Source organism: Schistocerca serialis, chromosome 5 (assembly GCF_023864345.2).
Source record: "Schistocerca serialis cubense isolate TAMUIC-IGC-003099 chromosome 5, iqSchSeri2.2, whole genome shotgun sequence".
NCBI classification, from domain to species: Eukaryota; Metazoa; Arthropoda; class Insecta; order Orthoptera; family Acrididae; genus Schistocerca; species Schistocerca serialis.
The window spans coordinates 436,037,312-436,058,604 of record NC_064642.1 but is presented as its reverse complement, the minus strand read 5'-3'; the positions used below and the strand labels follow the sequence as shown (position 1 = coordinate 436,058,604).

The following is a 21,293-nucleotide window of genomic DNA, read 5'->3' as shown; positions in this document are numbered from 1 at the left end:
GGAACGCTTCTCTCTTCGACCCAAATTCTCACTGCTGCCCCAGTATAGGGCAGAACAGCGAGGCGTACCAGGGGTTTCTGTGCAGTCTTGCGAAACGCTGTGCCAAGTTGGCTTAGTGGATACTGCACCTGCATAGTAACCAAGAGACTCTGGTTCGATTCCTGGATTTAGTAAAAAGTTCCACTCACTGCTTCAGTCTATACACATAAGATCATATCTTTATGAGACCAGTAAACTCTCTGAATGAAAGCTGTTCATTGAAGTTTCCGGTAAGCCCATGATGACCTCCTCCTTCGACTATGTAGTGGTCCACTGCTCTTCGCATTCCACGGAGTTTATGAAGACACGTTGCTGAAACTGTGATGCACCACTGTCAAAACGCCCGGGAACGCTGTCGGACGGAAACTTGCTATTGCATGATAATGTCCACCGTCAGACTGCCATTCGAACGAAAGCTACGCTTCAGTGATGTCATTGAGAGACGCTGTAGCATATTCCGTACCTCTCGGAACTTTCACCGAGTTACTTTCGCATCTATGGCGACCTGAAGAAAGACATTCGTGGGCATTTGCTTCAGTTACACCATTCTATGGTCCCATTGTGTTGCGTGTTCGGTTTTCATTTGACTGCCCCTTATATGTAGCAATAAGCAGTAGATGTGGAAGCGACAAGGGATGTCTCCGAGACCAGAACACCGCCCGTTGACTTTATGATGTGAGTGTTTTTACCCAAATAATAGCTCGCAGTGTGATGTATTCGTTACAGCACTTTTACAGCGATATCAGTATAGTGTACGAGTTAAGGGGTATCGCAAATTTGTGATCGACCACGAACCCTTAAATTTCATCTCCAGTTAGTTCCTAAATAGTAACTACGATTGAACAGTGGATAAACGTTTTGTGTAATGACGAATCACGGTACACAATGTGGCGATCCGATGGTATGGTGTAGGTATATATAAGAAACTATCAGCCTCGATTGCGGTAATGAAACCAACCTTTACCTACGTTTCAGCCCAAATAACTGAGACTTCTTCAGAAGATACACCTGAATCTAAAATTTGTCTAACAAGGGGAAGGCCTCAGACACGGCCAACCGATTCTGCTCAAATTTGGCAGGTCGCTTGTGTACAACCTAAAACGAAGGAATCTAACATATTTTTGGTCAACACCCCCGCGTTTTTGAGAAAATCGCCCCTAAAGATTATGACGAGCAATCGACTAAAAATTGGCGGGATCGATAAATACTTGTAATCAGGTATGGGGTCCGAAAACGCATACGTTTCCAGAAATGGCGGTAAGAATCTTTTACAACTGCCGCTCCTATCAACCTGGAACGCCGGGAAACAGAACTGCCTGCTTCCGGTAGTGCATTGATAATGCATCTGTCTTGCAACACTTTTACAAACCAAAACACAGCGTCGGTAACTTCCCGCTTGCCATCGTCTGTGACAGGCTCCCAACTATACAGGTTTATTACAAATGATTGAAGCGATTTCACAGCTCTACAATAACTTTATTGTTTGAGATATTTTCACAATGCTTTGCACACACATACAAAAACTCAAAAAGTTTTTTTATGCATTCACAAATGTTCGATATGTGCCCCTTTAGTGACTCGGCAGACATCAAGCCGATAATCAAGTTCCTCCCACACTCGGCGCAGCATGTCCCCATCAATGAGTTAGAAAGCATTGTTGATGCGAGCTCGCAGTTCTGGCACGTTTCTTGGTAGAGGAGGTTTAAACACTGAATCCTTCACATCACTATGCGTGAAACTTGCCCGCACGCGTTGAACCGTTTCTTCGCTCACTGCAGGCCGACCCGTTGATTTCCCCTTACAGAGGCATCCAGAAGCTTTAAACTGCGCATACCATCGCCGAATGGAGTTAGCAGTTGGTGGATCTTTGTTGAACTTCGTCCTGAAGTGTCGTTGCACTGTTATGACTGACTGATGTGAGTGCATTTCAAGCACGACATACGCTTTCTCGGCTCCTGTCACCATTTTGTCTCACTGCGCTCTCGAGCGCTCTGGCGGCAGAAACCTGAAGTGCGGCTTCAGCCGAACAAAACTTTATGAGTTTTTCTACGTATCTGTAGTGTGTCGTGACCATATGTCAATGAATGGAGCTACAGTGAATTTATGAAATCGCTTCAATCATTTGTAATAGCCCTGTATATTATAGCGCTAGTCAAAGGGTGTACACCGTCCATTATTCAGATTATGCACCTGAAAGATATGACACAGCAAACAATAACTAGTTACTACGTCATAAACAGACGAGCTAATTACTACAAACTGGATACAGTACTCGTCATATGTTACTTACGGAAGAACACTGTATTCATTCATAAAAACGTATTTCATTTGGTGCATTAACGACGGAAAAATCACTACATGTATCCGCGAGGTTTGATCAAAAAATGGTTCAAATGGCTCTGAGCACTATGCGGCAGCCTAATGAAGGAGAAAAACAAATCTTTTCGATTGACTTCTATAAGCCTCGTGCTGGACACCTTCACTCTTCCAGGCATCCGGGACAACATAACTCTCCCCGCGTGCATTCTGACCCGTGCCTCGCTGTAAACAAGCGTCGCGCTGTTGGCTATCTGTGTTCCCTCGTGAGGAATTCGAAGCACTCTTACTCGCAGTTGTTTTCATGTGACAAGGCTTAAAACTTTAATACTTTAGCAACTTACGGCGTTTGGGAAATTAGTTTGCCTACCTTATCATTCCTTACTGAATTACGTACCTTATTAACCCTCCTATCCCTATCAATTGAGATACTGAAAATAAGAAATACACAAATGAAATGAATAACATCAGATGGGTTTCGGGATTCGAACCCGGATTCCCCGATTCCCAGCCAGTCACCTTGGCCGTTGCTCTATCGATGATGGCGGCGAGATGTGTTTACCATGTGGGTACAAAAGCGGCAGTTGCAAAAGTTTCTTACCTCGATTTCTGGAAGAGTTTGTGTTTGCGGACTCCATATCTGATGATGAAAAATGCTCTATTTACAATTATCTATCGATCCCTCCAACTTTGAGTCGATTGGTCGTCATAACTTTTGGGGCGATTTTCTCAAAATTGCGGGGCTGTTGACTCAAAATATCTTAGAGTCCGTTTAAGGTTGTACGCAAGCGACCTGCCAAATTTGAGCCGAATCGGTTGGCCGTGTCTGAGGCCTTCCCCTTGTAAGAGGGCATGGTCTAGAAATAAAACTAAGACAGCCTGAATAGGCGTAGTCACATTTTAAAAATGTTGTAGATAGAGTATAAGGACTGTGAAATTGAGTTGCACGTCCGTTCACGCAATTACCATATTTTTTACACGTAAAACATAATTTGACCGATGCTGGTCATTTGCTGTTACATGGCGATGAAGTGGCGTTGTTCGTTCACTTATTTTTAGTAATAAGATAAAAAATTAATCTTGATAATATTTTTCATTCAGTGCTGGTCACCAATAAGAAATATATCCACATCGACTGATAAATACCTGCTCGACCATCTGTGTACAGGTCAACCGAGATTATTGCATTATGGCGTTTACATACTACAGTTTCGCTGTTTTATGTCCTATGTCATCTTTCATTAATAACGATGGGTGCGTTTCGCAGCATTCGATGTGAAGGGGCCGATATATTCTAATAGTGTGGAAGTCGGGGCAGAGTGTTCGAACGTATATACATCTATGCATAGTTTGTTACATTTTAGTCGAAACCTGGTGCAGAGGCTTTATGTTTAAGATTCTCGACGTTTCTATAAGTTATACGTTGCAAGATATAACTACGTTGGTCTTTTATCTTTGACAGTCATGGTCTCAGACATGTGCAATATTCCTCGCCATGTTGATTTGCAGCGCGTTATCTAGTCCTACTTAGCTGCACGTGACCTCCCGAGGCCCTCCACACGGCGTCCATGGAGTCGAGGCGCACGCCAGAGCTTAAATTAAGTCTTGGTGTGGACTTAGTACTCATTTACCGCATTTTTAAAATGTGACTACACCTATCCAGGCTGTTTTAGTTTTATTTCTAGACCATGCCCTCTTAGACAAATTATAAATTCATGTATATCTTCTGAAGAAGGCTCAATTATTTGGGCTGATACCTAGTTAAACGTTGATTTCATTACCGCAACCGAGGCCGATGGTTTCATATAGAATAGATTATCACGCTTGCTGACTGGGCTGCAATGTTGAAAGTACAAAAATTGTGTAGCTATGGCGAATGCCCGGTGAACGTCATCTGCCAGCGTGTGTAGTGCCAACAGTAAAATTCGGAGGTGGTGATTTTATGGTGCGGTCGTGTTTTTCATGGAGGGGACTTGCACTCCTTGTATTTTTGCGTGGCACTATCGCAGCAAAGGATTACATTGATGTTTTAAGCACCTTCTTGCTTCCCACTGTTGAAGAGCGATTCGGGGATGGCGATTGCATCTTTCAACACGATCGAGCACCTGTTCATAATGCACGGCCTATGGCAGAGTGGCTACACGACAATAACATCTCTATAATGGACTGGCCCGCACAGAGTCTATGTTGTGTCCCAAATATAATTCTTTCACAATTCGATTCAGTATAGTATCTTTATTTATTCGATCTGTCCATCTAATTTTCAACTTTTACTGTAGAACCACACCTCAAAATCTTGTGTTCTGTTGTTGTGTGAACTGGTTCTTGTCCTGTTAGGCTTCTGTACGAGGCTACACTCCCAAATACCTTGTGAAAGGACTTCCCAACATTTAAATTGTTAATTAATTTTTAGTTTTGAGTAACGCTTTAGTGGCTGTTGTCGGTCTGCGCTTTATATCCTCTCTAATTTGGCTAGCGTTAGTTATTTGGCTGTCCAGTTAGCGAAACCCATGGACTATTTTTAGTGTCTCATTTTCTAATCTAATTCTATCACCATCAGCTGCCTTAATTCGACGAATCTGCATACTCTACACTTTGTTTTTGTTTCTATTCCTCTGATAATCTCTTTTTAAGATATTGTCCATTCCTTGGAATTTAACTTGCATGTTTTTTGTGTTCTCTGACTGAAACAGAATTTCGAGAACTAACCTGTACTTTAATTTCCGTTCCTAATTTCTGTTTGGCGACCTTTATGCTCGCTCAGTGCACAGAGAGGGGGACTAACGTTAAGTCTACTTCCTCCTCTGCAACTGTTTGCTTTTCGTGTCCTTCGACTCTTATAACTGAAGTCTGCTTTCTGTACAACCTTTCGCTCCCTGTATCTTACCTCTGATACCACAAAAAATTCAAAGAGATTGTTCCAGCCAACCTTCTCAATAGGTTTCTCCCGACCTACAAATTCTAGAAACAGGAGTTGTATTTCCTTCAATCTTCTACGTGAACTCGTAGCGTCAATATGATCTTGCGCGTTCCTACATTTTTCTGTACCTCCGAGGTCGGCTTCGAACAGTATTTCCGTCCTTATGTAAGTTATTGTAATTTGCAAGCATGACTTACGAAATGATGGTTGTTTATCATTCGCACCTGTCTATACCAACCTTCTTTGGAATAGGAATTGTTACATTCTCACCCATAGTTTCCTCAAAATAACCAATATTTTTTCTACTCTATAAAAAAAACATTTTAAACTGTTCAGATCTGAAATAGTTTTCGAATTAGCTTAGAGACGCATCCTTCCGCGTTTCCCTTTTCCAACATGAAGATATTGCCCATCTGAAAATATGTTGTCGTACTGCTAGGGAACTCACACTTGATTCTGAGGTGGAAGGTGTTGCTGACGCCATCGCCTTCGACGTTGGACGCGACGCACGTGTAGTTGCCGGCGTGTCGCCGCCTGTCGACGTTTTGCAGCACCAGACTGTGGTTGACCACCCACACTCTCGTGCGAGCGCCATCCACCAACAGCTGACCCTGCGAAACAAAGGGGTTTCTATCACATTCCAAGAAAAGTCGTCATTGGTGAATACCATAGAATATCCTAATGTACTTTTCTTTTTCGTCTGTTTCAGTCCTACAGCCATGTGTATGTTACTTGAGAGGGTAAGGGTGGTTAATACGTTTCAAATAATGTATATATACGCTATGTGATCAAAAGTGCCGGCCGGTGTGGCCGTGCGGTTAAAGGCGCTTCAGTCTGGAACCGCGTGACCGCTACGGTCGCAGGTTCGAATCCTGCCTCGGGCATGGATGTGTGTGATGTCCTTAGGTTAGTTAGGTTTAATTAGTTCTAAGTTCTAGGCGACTGATGACCTCAGCAGTTAAGTCGCATAGTGCTCAGAGCCATTTGAACCATTTTTTGATCAAAAGTATCCGGACACTCCCAAAAGCATACGTTTGTCATAGATTCATCGTGCTGCCACCTACATCCAGGTACTTCAAATCAGCAGCCTCAGTACTCATTAGACATCGTGACAGAGCAGAATTGGGCCCTCCGTGGGACTCACAAACTCTGAACGTGCTTAGGTGACTGTGTGTCACTTGTGTCATATCTCTCTATGCGAGATTTCCACACTCCTAGGTCCACTGTTTCCGATGTGATAGTGAATTGGAAACGTGATGGGACACGTACGGCACAAAAGCGTACCGGCCGACCTCGTCTGTTGACTGACAGAGACCGCCGACATTTGAAGAATGTCGTAATTTGTAATAGGCAGACATCTATACAGACCATCACACAGGAATTCCAAACTGTATAAGGATCCACTGTAAGTACTATGACAGTTGGGCGGGAGGTGAGAAAACTTGGTCGACCAGCTGTTTGTAAGCCTCACATCACGCCGATAAATGCCAAACGACGCCTCGCTTGGTGTAAAGACAATAAGCATTGGATGACTGAACAGTTGAAAAACGTTGTGTGGAGTGACGAATCACGGAACACAATGTGGTGATCCGATGCCATGGTGTGGGTATGGCGAATGCCCGGTGAACGTCATCTGCCAGCGTGTGTAGTGCCAACAGTGAAATTCGGAGGTCGTGTTGTTATGGTGTGGTCGTGTTTTTCTTGGAGGGGCATGCACCCCTTGTTGTTTTGCGTGGCACTATCACAGCAAAGGCGAATATAGATGTTTTAAGCACCTTCTTGCTTCCCACTGTTGAAGAGCAATTCGGGGATGGCGATTGCATCTTTCAACACGATCGGGCATCTCTTCTCAATGCACGGCCAATGGCGGAGTGACTACACTAGAATAACATCCCTGTAATGGATTGGCCTGCACAGAGTCCTAATTTCAATCTTATAGAAAACATTTGGGATGTTTCGGAATGCCGACTTCGTGCCAAGCCTCACCGACCGACATCGATACCTCTCCTCAGTGGAGCACTCAGTGAGGAATGAGCTGCCTTCCCCAAGAAACGGTCTGGCATCTGATTACACGTATGCCTGCGAGAGCGAAAGCTGTCATCAAGGTTACTTGTGGGCCAACACCATTTTGAATTCCAGCAATACAGATGAGGGTGCTACGAATTTTTAAGTCATTTTCAGCCATGTGTCCGGATACTTTTGAACACGTAGTGTATGTATAGGGTGCTAATTTGGAATTGGACAAAACAACACAAATATTGTAAGAATCTCAGACACAAGACATTATCAAAATATTCATTACTACTGTGGAAAACAACACTCCGCTGAGACGTCATTAGTCTAGCACAAAATGAAATTAGGTAACAGGGGAGATTACATATCACCATCTCGATTTCCTGCACCCGTAGAGGAAGTTTCCAGTTTCCTAACCTGAAGAAAAGAACGAATAAGAGGTGATGAATCCTAAGTGAAGAATTACTACGTAAGTGATGGTGTACCGTTAGTTGCTAGTGCAGATCTCCATTAACGAATAGATAACTTTTTAGAGCTCTTCTGAAAGTACTCGTGACATTTAGTTACAAAAGTATCTCCTAATGTCAATAATACCTTGATGCGCTGTGGTTCGAAAACATGTTTATAATGGCCCTCCTGTAACTGGATGATAAGTCAGATAAAATTTAAGCGAATGGTAACAGTGTGACACCTACAATATCGTAATCGCTAGTAAAGCACTATGGTCTTCAGGCAAACACTTCTTTACCCTATGACTGAAGTGATGTATAACTATCAATTTTTCCTCTATACAGCAGTTGGATTCCACGACAGTGTGTGAAGCAAAAGAAGTCAACGGCAAAGCAAAATTTTGTCTGAGGTTATAAGATAATAACTGCATATGGGTCAATGGCCGGGTGCAAGTCTTATAACTGGACGCCACTTTGCCGCCTTGTGTCTCTCTAACGTAGCCCAGTTGCACAACTGGGGAAATTGGACATACAGCTTAACATGGAATCCGAGCTACCTGTTGTTCCTCACGAATCTTCACGTCGTTGAGAGTCGAAAGCTAGATTAAAAGTATAATGAAAATTTCCATAGTCCGACCTGGATTCTATACCGCGAACTCCCGGTTTCCACGCATGCGCTTTAAAGCTAGATCACCACGCCCGATGTGTGATTACGTAAATGATATATAAGAGTTATATAGATATATAACATCATATCACAGTCGATGAGTGCACCCACGTTCCTAAGGGAAGGTAACCTGATGATGTCAATAAAAAAAGCCATGCAAAACAGGTTAATTTGGAGCATCATTATAATTTTGCCCACATTTAATATGACACAATTTGTTCCCAGATAGATGCGGTGTAAAGCATCGATATGATACCGGCTCGATACTTTCCACCGTCGTACTTCCTATCTTGTAAGTCGTAGGGTTAGTATCGCCTAGAGTGACCCTACATTTCTATGAAACACTAGCTGGTCTCCCGCAGCTGACTTAAGGTTGGATCTGCAGTCTTGGACTACCAACGAACATAAAATAATTTTTATCCACAGCGGTTGTTGATTTGGGAATCTACATTACTAGTAGAGGCTAGCGTCAGTGCCATTTCAAATAAACATATGTACATCTCAAAACAGATTTTTTTTTCTTTTGTCTGGGACTATGATCTGATTCCGATCAAGATTATCAGGAGGTTTCCCTAGTAACACAAATACCAGTACTGATAATCTTCTCCCATTTATTTTCAGTTGGTAATCCGTCTGACCCACTACCAGTTAGCCAGCTAAATAGATGAAAATATCTGCCATTTATGTGTCGGATCTCATGCTGCCCGCGTTACTCCTTAAAGCAGAGAATGAAGAAACAAAGAAATATGGCATCGCATGGAAATGGCCCAGGTTCACTGATAAACATTTCCTTCGTCGGCAGTGCAGCAATTACGTCGCCTAGATGTTTAGCGTGCATCGAAAAAGCCTGGAGCACACACCTCGCACGAACTGGGGTTCGTGGAAGAAGCATTGTTACAAAGACCTGAAAGAGTAGCAATTCGTAGGTGACAAATAACGTGTATGGTAAGTGTGATATATTGACCTGTTACTGTACACCGCTTTCCCGACTGTGTTACGTTTTAATGTGGAAGATTCTTGTGGTCTTGTTACGAAGTAAAGGGGGAGCGAAATAAGGTGACATTTTTCTCAGACACAAAGTTTCAAAACAGGTTTCTAGTAAATAATCCATGTAGGTTTTTACTCCATAGGTTAGATGAAACGTCGTCGGAATGTTGCAGCATGGTCCTGTATTTGATTCTTAGTAATATTTAAAGATTTTCCTCAAAGGTAAGTCAGGAATGGAGCCTATTCAGTATCGTGGAGAGAACTGAGGAGGTACTTGAAAGAAAAATATTGTCTACGGTTTGTACATCTGACATAGAAGGTCTATGAAGCTTTATTCTGGGCACAGTTATTATGACATTAGGAAGTCCTTTGCGCTGGATCACGTACGTAACTTCATGGAAAAAGACAGAAAAATATGAGACCAAATTCTTCTGTTGTTTAAGTACAGTGTGTAATTTGGAAATGTGTGGTAAGGTCATATAGGACCAAACGGATGAGGTCATCGGTCCCTAAGATTACACACTATTTAATCTAACTTCAACTAACTTACGCTAAGGACGACAAACAGACACCCATGCCCAAGGGAGGACTCGAACCTCCGACGAAGGCAGCCGCGGGGACCAGTGTGTAAGATGTAGCGAAACAGAAGGAAACATACCATGTAAGTGCATAAGAAACAGCCTAGAGTCTATAACACAACAATGTGCATTTTATAAAATTGTAAATATTGACATTAAAACTGTCATTTTCACACTACTTCTTTGGCATGCTCAGCTTAGCTTGTCAAATACCTCCGGACAAAGAAACTTAATACTGAAAAGATTACCAATTTTATCTTTTCCTTACGCTAGCCGCATTTAGGCATCCGCCAGATTAATGCTGTAGCGTTCTATGAACTGAGTAGGCTGATCGAAATGTTGCATCTCTTCTCTAATCATTCTCAACACTGAAATTGCAGTTCAAAAGTGGACTTGAATAAAATTATATGACGTTCAACCTCCGTAGGATTCCTAGAATCCGGGGGATATATCCGTAAGAATACAGACATGAGAGTGCCGAATACATTTCAGGATGAAATTGTCTTATAAGGCAACAAGGATTCGTGAAAAATAGTTGCCATAACGACAGCTGGCTCTTTTGTATGGCAGATACTCACATTCAGTTTCCAGACGAGTTTGTAGATGTTGGGGTTTGCCTCAATATTGCACTCGAAGTAGACATCATCCCCTTCCTTAATGTCGTCTGCGTTGAGTTTAGATCCCAACTGCAGTTCCACTGAAGGAGGGACTGTGAAAATAAAATGAAGATTTTAAGTGCAAGAGAAAATATCTTGAAATTGGGTTTAGAAAATTACGAGTAGAAACTTAATTCATGGATAATCCATAATCATCTCTTTTCTACAGAATGAGGTGTACTATACTATAATAGCATCTTTTGATTATTAGTGACATGCAAAAGTCCCACAATTATTCTCAGATTCAAGCTTAAACCATTTACATGAAATTCAGTAGTATATGAGAAAAAACTGCATAGTTCCTAAAGGATCCCTACAAAGACGTCGAGGCTGCTTCATTTACAACAGTTATTTCTACTGTTTCCTGTTCCATCCACCAACGGCGCACAAGATCGACTGTAGCTACGTAAGCGCTCGAATGTCTCAGTTCACTTCGCGAGATGTATGTTGATGGATTTAATATACCGCTTTCATATTATTCGTGTGCCCGGTCTTGGAGCTTAGCACGAAGCCTTTCCGTGAATCGAACGCCTCTGGAGAAGCTGCGGCCTGTTGAGTTAGGAAAGTACGCAGGAAGACTGTTCGTAGAAAAATTCAGCAGGGAACTGCATAGAAGGAATAGGAGTACTTGCAATCTCAAGCAAAACCATAACACAGTGATAGAGTCCACGATTTGTGGAACAAAACTGGGAGAATATATACAAATATATTCCCAAAGTGTTGCTCCAGGAATCGTGTCATAATAATTTGCTAAATCTAGAAAGGCAATGCGTAACTGTTTTCGTATTACTATAACCATCTGCTTTAGGTACTGTAAAATAAACAGGTTGTTTGTACAGGAATAGTTTTGCCTGAAACCAACCAATATATACATACGAGGGTTATCCACTAAGTACATTACGCTTTCGTTTGTGTCCGTTAGGGGCGGGGCTAGCGCGGCCATCTTGGTTTCATGGCATTCCACCGCTCAGTCGGCATCCTGCCGTGCTAGTGACAGGTTCGTGCTGTACTCCGTTGAGTTACTGTGACAGTTTGAAATGTCAGCGTTAATTGAAAATGCCGGGAAGTGTGAAGTGCGTGCTGTAATAAGGTTTCTGACTGCAGAAAACTGTACACCGATGGAAATCTATCGGCAGCTTTGTGAAGTGTATGGGGACAACATAATCACTGAAGGTGGAGTGCGTCAATGGGTCATAAAATTTAAAAATGGCCAAACTAAGGTTCACGACGAAGAGCGAAGTGGAAGACCCAGCATATTGACAGCCGAACTTGTCGAAAAAGTCGATGCCGCGGTCCGTGAAAACCGTAATTTCACAATAACGGAACTCTCTATGAGTTTTCCACCAATTTCACGAAGTTTGTTGCACGAAATCATTACCGAAAAGCTTGGTTACCACAAGTTTTGTGCAAGACGGATACCAAAAATCTTGACAGACATTCACAAAAATTAGCGAATGGCTGCAGCGTTAACGTTTTTGGACGCTTACGAGAAAGATGGCGACTCATTACTCGATCGCATCGTTACTGGTGACGAAACATGGGTTAAGCACGTGAACTGCGAGACAAAATTGCAGTCAATGCAGTGGGGGCACACAAATTCCCCACAAAAACCCAAGAAAAGCATGTAGACAATGTCGGCAAGGAAGGTGATGGCGACTGTCTTTTGGGACAGAAATGGTGTGATTTTTGTGGATTTCCTGGAAAGAGGCAATACAATAAACTCTCAAAGGTATTGTAAAACTCTGCACAACCTCAGAAGAGCAATACAAAACAAGCGCAGGGGAATGTTGGGCTCAAAGATCTTGCTGATTCACGACAACGCCCGGGCCCACGCGGCAACTGCCAATCGTGAAGCTCTCGCATCTTTTAAGTGGGAGTTGTTTCCTCATCCGCCGTACAGTCCTGACCTGGCACCGAGCGACTTCCACTTATTCCCAGCAACGAAGAAGTGGTTGGCTACGTAGCGTTTTGATGACGACGCACAGCTTCAAGAAGAGGTAACCAAGTGGTTGAAGGCGCAGGCGGCCGAATTTTACGACGAAGGAATTTCCAAGCTCGTCCATCGCTACGATAAGTGCCTTAATTTAAATGGCAACTATGTAGAAAAGTAGTATTTAAGTGTCGCTTTCATCTGTATATAATTTTAAAACATCCAATACTTTATTTGTTTTTAATTCCAAAACGTAATGTACTTTGTGGATAGCCCTAAATTATCTTTGTATTAATTAATCGTGTAATAATAGTAACAATAGAAGTGATAATAATAATAATAAAAATCAAATGTTAACTTGTTTGTTTACAGTGTGCTGTCCAAAGAAAAGGCAGACGTCTCCATGAGTTAAGAATTCCATCAGAAGCGAAGAAAGTCTATAAACGCCTATCGGGAAACCCAGAAATCAACTGAGAAAGCGGATCCCAACAAGAAAAGAAAACTGGAATTAATAACAGCAATATATGCCAATCCTTAAATCCACTAATGGAGAACTTTGCAACAATGCAGTTGATTATTGAGAAGAAGGAAAAGCGCTGTTCAATTGATAAATTAAACTAACTATAGATGGTTAGTGTCTGCCGTCCTGATCGGACATATCTGTTGAAGGGAGCTGCCAGTTGCTGAACTGTGTAAAATATAGGCGAACAACAGCGCTTGCTCTACCTGTGGTTTGTGTTAGTAGCTACTGAATGTTCGTAATTGTAGTTTGTGTGGTTAGAATTATTGGGAAGATATCAGACAGGTTACGCATGAAGTGACAGGGAACCATTCCTTTTGTGTAGTAGGGAAAAAGTGGCACCTTGGACTAGAGACTATGCTGGTCTTTGCTTTGGAGGGAAACGATGAAGCAGTGGCGACAGGAACTGTGGCACAAATAATAGATTTCATGTGCGCAGAACGCTACACCACGAGTATACTGACTCTGTAAATAAATCTTATAAGTGATTTTAAATGAAACTCGAGTGCTTTATATCAGTGGAGCAGTACGCAAAAGTTATTTTAGTTACACTGTGTAGGCATTAAAATGCTCTGAAAGCTAGTTTTATGCTGAGACATAGAAAAAAAGTAATTAAGTATACTACACCCATTAAAATCACTTGATGCATTACAAATCGCAAAGAAAGATTGAACGAAAAGGTGAAGGTTAGTGTCATGTTAACGGTCGACCTCAGTACGCGAAAACCCTTAACTGAATTTGTGACATTCAACAAAAATGATATATTTGGAGCAGATGGTGCCTCACTACTCTATATCTACATCTACATCCACACTCCGCAAGCCACCTGACGGTGTGTGGCGGAGGGTACCTTGAGTACCTCTATCGGTTCTCCCTTCTATTCCAGTCTCGTATTGTTCGTGGAAAGAAAGATTGTCGGTATGCCTCTGTGTGGGCTCTAATCTCTCTTATTATATCCTCATGGAATCTTCGCGAGATATACGTAGGGGGGAGCAATATACTGCTTGACCCCTCGGTGAAGGTATGTTCTCGAAACTTCAACAAAAGCCCGTACCGAGCTGTTGAGCGTCTCTCTTGCAGAGCGTTTCACTGGAGTTTAACTATCATCTCCGTAACGCTTTCGCGATTACTGAATGATCCTGTAACGAAGCGCGCTGCTCTTCGTTGGATCTTCTCTGTCTCTTATATCAACCCTATATGGTACGGGTCCCACATAGGTGAACAGTATTCAAGCAGTTGGCGAACAAGTGTACTGTAACCTACTTCCTATGTTTTCGTACTGCGTTTCCTTAGGATTCTTCCTACGAATCTCAGTCTGACATCTGCTTTACGACGATTACTTTTATATGGTCATTCCATTTTAAATCACTGCTAATGCCTACTCCAAGATAATTTATGGAATTAACTGTTTCCAGTTGCTGGCCTGCTATATTGTAGCTAAATGATAAAGGGTCTTTCTTCCTATGTATTTGCAGCACATTACACTTGTCTACATTGAGATACAATTGTCATTCCCTGCACCATGCGTCAATTCATTGCTGATCCTCCTACATTTCAGTACAATTTTCCATTGTTACAACCTCTAGATATACCACAAGGTCATGTATGTACATTGTGAATAGCAACGGCCCTACGACACTCCCCTGCGTCACACCTGAAATCACTCTTACTTCAGAAGACTTCGCTCCATTGAGAATGACATGCTGCGTTCTGTTATTTAGGAACTCTTCAACCCAGTCACACAATTGGTCTGATAGTCCTTATGCTCTTACTTTGTTCATTAAACGACTGTGGGGAACTGTATCAAAAGCATTGCGGAAGTCAAGAAACACGGCATCTACCTGGGAAACCGTGTCTATGGCCCTCTGATTCTCGTGGACGAATAGCGCTAGCTGGGTTTCACTCGATCGTCTGTGTAAAATCGAACTGATATCCCATCAGTTCCAGCGGCCATTCCTCTTTTGAGCGATTTTAATTGTTTTTCTATTCCTCTGCCATCTATTTCGATATCTACCATTTTGTCATCTGTGCGACAATCTAGAGAAGTAACTACAATGAAGTCTTCCTCTGTGAAACAGCTTTGGAAAACGACATTTAGTATTTCGGCCTTTCACAATGACTGTGGAGACGTCCAATGAAATAGTGTAGGAAAAATGACATTCACTCGAAGAGTCATCACGTTTGCGTTGATCGACGATGGTATCCCAATTGTCCATTGCAATCGTAACTGACGATGTCTTTGGGTCTAAATATGTCTACATAAGGGTGCTCCATGATAATATGCGATGAACGGTGTACTCCGGAACACTTGTGTGCACCAGCATTGTGCTCTTTCCGCAGAAATGCCACTTTACGAAGCAGAGAAGCCTCCGAAACCAACTTTGTGTGAAGAGTCGTGGACATCCATCCATATAGCACCTAGTGGTAGTTTCATTGCCCTCCTATCTTCTTCCTTAGATACTCAAAACGACAGCACGTGAACATTTGACTTGCATCACCGTTTTCAATATACTCGCCCACAGGCTCTACGTAATATCAATCTGCCCTTTGCCAAAGTGCCTTATCTCAATTGATTTACCCACTTGCAGCCCATAGTTTCATTTGGGTGATGCATCTCGCGTGTCTGCTCCCCTTACACTCTCTCGTTACGGCGTCCCGTGACCGCAACGCCATCAGGCGGCATCGAATGTCGCGGTGGGCAGTGGTTGTAATCCGTTACGATTTTTTACAACCAGCGTCAATAGTCTTACCAGTTCAAGAAGGTCGCAATTGCCTGTTTCATGTATTCTGTAAGAGTTAGGTGTTTACCGAGCGCAACTATGTAAATGCCGCAACAGATGCCAACTATCTGAGATACCTTTCCTGTCGCAGCTTCGCTAGTTATAGCTGCCTAGGCATCAGACGCTTATCGTGTCACTCTTTTTCGTTCAGGTTTTAAAGTACGAAATACTTAGTATTAGTCCATACTCACTTGTTCATTATACCCCATAAAATCAAGGACGTGATAGTGAATAACTAGAAGACCGCATTGGCAAAGATTTCGTGAGTATGTATGAAGGTACGATGGCCGACTATTGTTGGGTGCAGATAAGGGACAGTAAATATGAAGGTTTTACGAGTAAGTAAAATACGATAAGGTCTGTAAATTAAATGTTGCTACTTAGCTCTATATCCAAAAGGAAATGTCCTGTTGATTCACTGACCTATCTTGCCCCAACCCAAACCGCTAAGGATAGAAACTTGAAATTTCGCGAGGGTGTTGATGCTATACAGACCAACGGCCTTGCCGGAATGATAACATCGATTTCCGGCAGATCACTGAAGTTAACCGCTGATGAGCTTGCGTAGAATCTGGATGAGTGACCTTCCAGTTTGCCAAGTGTTGCTGGTAAGCGGTGTGCAGACAGCTCTTGTGAAGCAAATTGAGGAGCTACTTGAGTTAGAAGCGGGAGAGCGGTGTGCTGACCACATGCCCCCCCACATGCCCATCCAGTGAGGCCAATAGGCTGAAGATCACACGGCAGTCGGTCAATACCGCTAGGGTCTTCAGAGGCCTATGCGGAAAGAGTTTACTTTTAGTTGACGTTACACTGTAGGCATCGCCTAAGATTGGTTTTACGAAATTCCACCCTTAACGGGGTGAAATAAGCAATAAATGGTTTTTTAAAAAATATGTGGCTGTTACCGTGGTTTTGAACTTAGAACTACAAAACTTGGTACTTGATATATCGGTTAGAAATAAAAAAGAAAGACGTTAAGCGTTTTTTTTTAACAACCCACCACGAGGTGAAATAGGAGAGGAATAGTTTTATGAAAGTATTCATAATCAAAGATCTTTCAAAGCTAACTCTATTACAAATTGTATTTGACTTCTCGGTTGGAAATAAAAACAGAGTGTTTTTCTAAATTCTAGTCTGAGGGGATGAAAATTTTTTCGAAAATACGTCATTATTGAGGCAAGCACCATATTTAAGTCCGATTTGTCTCTTTCTTGTCTTAACTCGCTGTATGAAATTAAATTATACCCGTTGGAAGCTTTACTTACGCAAATACTGGTAGCCATCAGCAATTTAAAGAGTCACTAAGTCTTTTCTAGTGTGTAGAATTTCCCGTAGGCAATGGGCGTAACAACATACAAATTTGATTAAAGGAGAAGAGAAAAAATATCTGTGTGGACCATACTGTCAACGTCAGCCGAACAGGGGGCGCTAAGCTAGTAAAAATACGAACTGGATTGAAATTTTATTTTATATTTGTGTTTCTATTATTTCAAGTTTTAAAATACTATAAGCTATTTTGTGAAGTACGTTGAACGTTAGAAAAACTGAAAATAAGTTTCAGAGTCAACATTACAACTTGATTCTAGGTCATTATCTTTGAGAAATCATCTCACAAATATTTTATAAATACAGGGTCGTGTTGTCCTATACCAGCGCCTCTATTCGTAACAGTTCATTAGTAGACTTTAGGAACTTCGTTTATTTGAAGAACAATATGACTATCCCCAATGCAGACAGACGCCTCAGTACGTAAGAGCCAGGGTCAGGGAGCAACTCACAGTTGACGTTGAGCCTCCAGAGGTCCTCCTGTACGGCGGCGTTCATCCGAGGGTTCTCGGCGCGGCAGGTGAGCACCCGCTTGTGGTCGGCTGCAGACGGTGTCAGCGTCACCGTCGATGTCGTCACGTTGCCGTCTTCTGAAACCTGCGCTAGACACGTCTCCATTTGATGACGTCGCAACAAGTTCTAAAAACAGCGCTGATCTATGATATATGCAAACTGACCATCAGTACTTAATAAATCCACTAAGGCACTCAGCCGAACTTCTTCTACACATTGTTGATATGAGTAGCAAGAAAAAGAATGAATCGTTGGCGCTTAACACCCCTCGCAAAACAACCGTTTTACAATATACTGAATCAACCCAAAATTGGCTTTTGGTGTTTGCATGTAAGTATTCCATGGTATTCCGTGTCTCGTTGCAAGGAAAGTGCATATCGTTTGAGTTCTTACCTTCATTTATCTTTGTATTTGTATTGCACTAAGGATATTGTTGATGAAAAGAGTAACGCTCATCGTCTCTTCGTTCTGAAGCCTGCATTCGGCGCTGCTCGGTTCTGTGCCAGGGGTGAGCGCTGTAACTGGGTGTACTTTCCAGACTTCCGCCTCTCCCCAGCCTTGTGATAGAAGTTCAATACCCGCTATCCAGTGACGTTAATATGGCCATCATTCGAAAGCCTGAATAACCACGTTTTGCAGTGCGGAGCGCTGCAGGACGTGCAGGAAGAGAGTAAATGAAGTTCTGCTAGATACCGATAGGGATGTGGAGCCTTGCCGACTTCTTAGCAGTGGCCAGCTGCGCTAGGTTTCTCCGTTGAGGAGTCATGACGCGAACAGGTCGATTGAGGTCCCTGACGGCGCAACATGTTGTAACAATGATTATCTATGATATTTACAACCTGATCATATATTTTGACTAAAGTTCAGTCTTGATCACACCATTTATGTTTCAATGACATAGGTAACCGGTTTCGGTTATTTTTACATAACAATCATCAGACCCATGGCTCCCTTATGATGGTAGGCGGAGCTCTCCTCAGCTGCTACGAAGTAAATTGATTTTTTCTTTCTTTCTTTTCTACGTAATTCTGTAGCTCTCAATTCGTTCGAGCAATCAATCATTCATGATAGGAAATACAGTCATAGCTCAGTCACTCAAAATGATTCTGAAATTTTACTTGTTAGAATGAAATCAGGCGATGATTCTTCTTCTCTGCAGGCTCGTGCTTTGCGGCAGTCTGCTAATCTGCACAAATAAAATGCCTCGTAATTTTGGGAGCGTTGTATAATCAGTCGGGAAACCTCAGATCAAGCGGATATTTGGCTTTGATGAAGTTTAACCTTCCGAAGAAGCAATGGAGCTCTTGGATTATTAAGTGCAGGTTCGTATCCAGTCTTTCGGAAGTCCCTTCTGATTAACAACTACGCAGTATATCGATAAATATCATTAATTCTCAAATTTAAAATACACACCATTTACTTGAAGGAGCCATCTATATATATTTCCATTTAATCGTACAGTTCATATCAGTTATCTTCTGTAATAAATCTCAATAATCAGATTACAGTTCTTCCAAACCAAGCACAGGCTAATCGGCACGAAGACAATCTCGGAAGCTCCCTTTCTTTTTTTTTTTTAACAACCACCAGAGAGAGTACTACAAAGAATAATTATGCGCTCATGGCATAGCTATTGTATGAACTACTTTTCGCATGGATTCTGCGAGTATGAAGATAGAAAATTAGTAAACGTCATTCAAGGGTAGAATTGTATCAGAATAATTCATCGAATATAAAGAGATATTACATTACATAATAGGCAAAGGCGTCTCAGAGGCAATTCTGTAATTGCATTTGATAATGGCAGCAACTGTAAAGAAAAATCAAGACATATTCGTAGGATCTGCTGACCTGGAAGAAGCGTTCGACGATGTGAAAGGGTGGAACATGATCGAAATTCTGAAGAAATAGTGGTAAGCTGTAGAGAGAGAGAGGTGGAAAATATACAACATATACAGTTGCCAAGAGGGATGAAATAAGGGTGCCAGACCGAAAATGAAGAGCTCATATTAAAAGGGTGTAAGCCTCGGACGTATTCTTTCGCCTCTACTGGTAATTTGTACATCGACGAAACAATGACGGTAATAAAAGAGAGGTTCAGAAGCGTAATTAAAATTGATACGACTCGCTGATGATATTGCCATCCTCAGTGAAATTGAAGAATAATTACATGATATGTTGAATGGAATGAACAATCTAATGAGTACAGAATATGGATTTAGAATATATCGAAGAAAGATGAAACTAATGAAAGGAGAACAGGGAAAAAGATAAAATCGTAATTGTTAATTACGAAGTAGATGAAATTAAAAAATTCTACTACCTAGGCACCCGCGCATGATATGGGAAAGAGAAGTCTACTAGTATCAAACTTAAGCCTTAATTTGAGATACAAATTTCCTGGGAATGTATGTTTGGAGCACAGCACTGTGTGGTAGTGAAATATGTAGTGATGGAAACCGGTAAAGAAGAGAATCGAAGCATTTTAGATGTGATGCTACAGACGACTGTTGAAATCAGTTGGACAGTAAGGTAAGGAATGAGAAGGTTATCTGCAGAATCGGTAATGAAAGGAATATATGGAAAACACTGATAAGAAGAAAGACAGGATGGTAGGTCATCTGCTAAGGTATCACGGAATAACCTCCGTGGTACTAGCAGCACTAGAGGGAGCGGTAGAGTTGTGAAAACTGTAGAGGAAGGCAGAGACTGGAATACATGCGTCGAATAATTGAGGATGAAGGTTGCAAGGGTTACTCTGAGATGAAGAGATTGGTACAGGAGAGGAATTGGTAGCGCGAAGCATCATCCCATTCAGACTTAAAATAAACGAATAAATAGAAAATGTCTGATCAAAATTATTATACTATGAGCATACTGGCCGAATTCTATTAAACTGACACTCCAGTATCACCATGCTAGTGAAATTTGTTGATTAAAATTTCAACGTATACCTTGTTTTTGGGAAAAATGTAGAAGCAGATTACTCAACACTGTGAGCCAGGAATGGTAAATCCTTTTATTACGGACAGGATATCAACGACATATTTCACTAAGAGAATATTAGACCGCGTTCACACCAAAAACGCCTTGTGGAATCAGTTTCTTTGCGTGTGGCTTCACAGGCTAGACGTAATTTCTAAGTGTTTGAAATGATTTTTATTTTTTAGTCATCAGTGTTCCGACAAGTGTGATGCAGTCCGACAACAATTCCTCTCCTGTGCCAGTCTCTTCATCTCAGAGTAGCACATGCAGCCTACGTCAGTTGTTCGCTGGATGTATTACACCCAGTCTGTCTCCCTCTACAGATTTTTCACTCGACAGCTCCCTGAAATACCATGGAAGTTATTCCCTGATATCTTAATAGACATTCTTTCATCCTGTCCCTTTCTCAACTGTTCAACTGTGTGTGAAATCTTATGGGACATAACTGCTAAGGTAATTAGTCCCTAAGCTTACACACTACTTAACCTAAATTATCCTAAGGACAAATACACACACCCATGCCCGAGGGAGGTCTAAAACCTCCGCCGCGATCAGCTGCACAGTCCATGACTGCAGTGCCTTAGATGTCCGTTTCTCCTGTCAGTGTTTTCCAC

General features: G+C 41.9%; 1 protein-coding gene across 1 annotated transcript in view; it reads right to left on the bottom strand.

Annotated features, from left to right (window-relative positions):
- LOC126481983 (nephrin-like) overlaps positions 1–21,293 on the bottom strand; it is an 881,063-nt gene that overhangs the window by 125,370 nt on the left and 734,400 nt on the right. The window contains exons 7-9 of the mRNA XM_050105948.1: positions 17,634–17,778; positions 10,548–10,678; positions 5,724–5,886 (exon numbers count right to left, since the gene is read on the bottom strand). Coding sequence (XP_049961905.1) covers positions 5,724–5,886; positions 10,548–10,678; positions 17,634–17,778 — 439 coding nt within the window. The remainder of the gene's footprint in view (positions 1–5,723; positions 5,887–10,547; positions 10,679–17,633; positions 17,779–21,293) is intronic.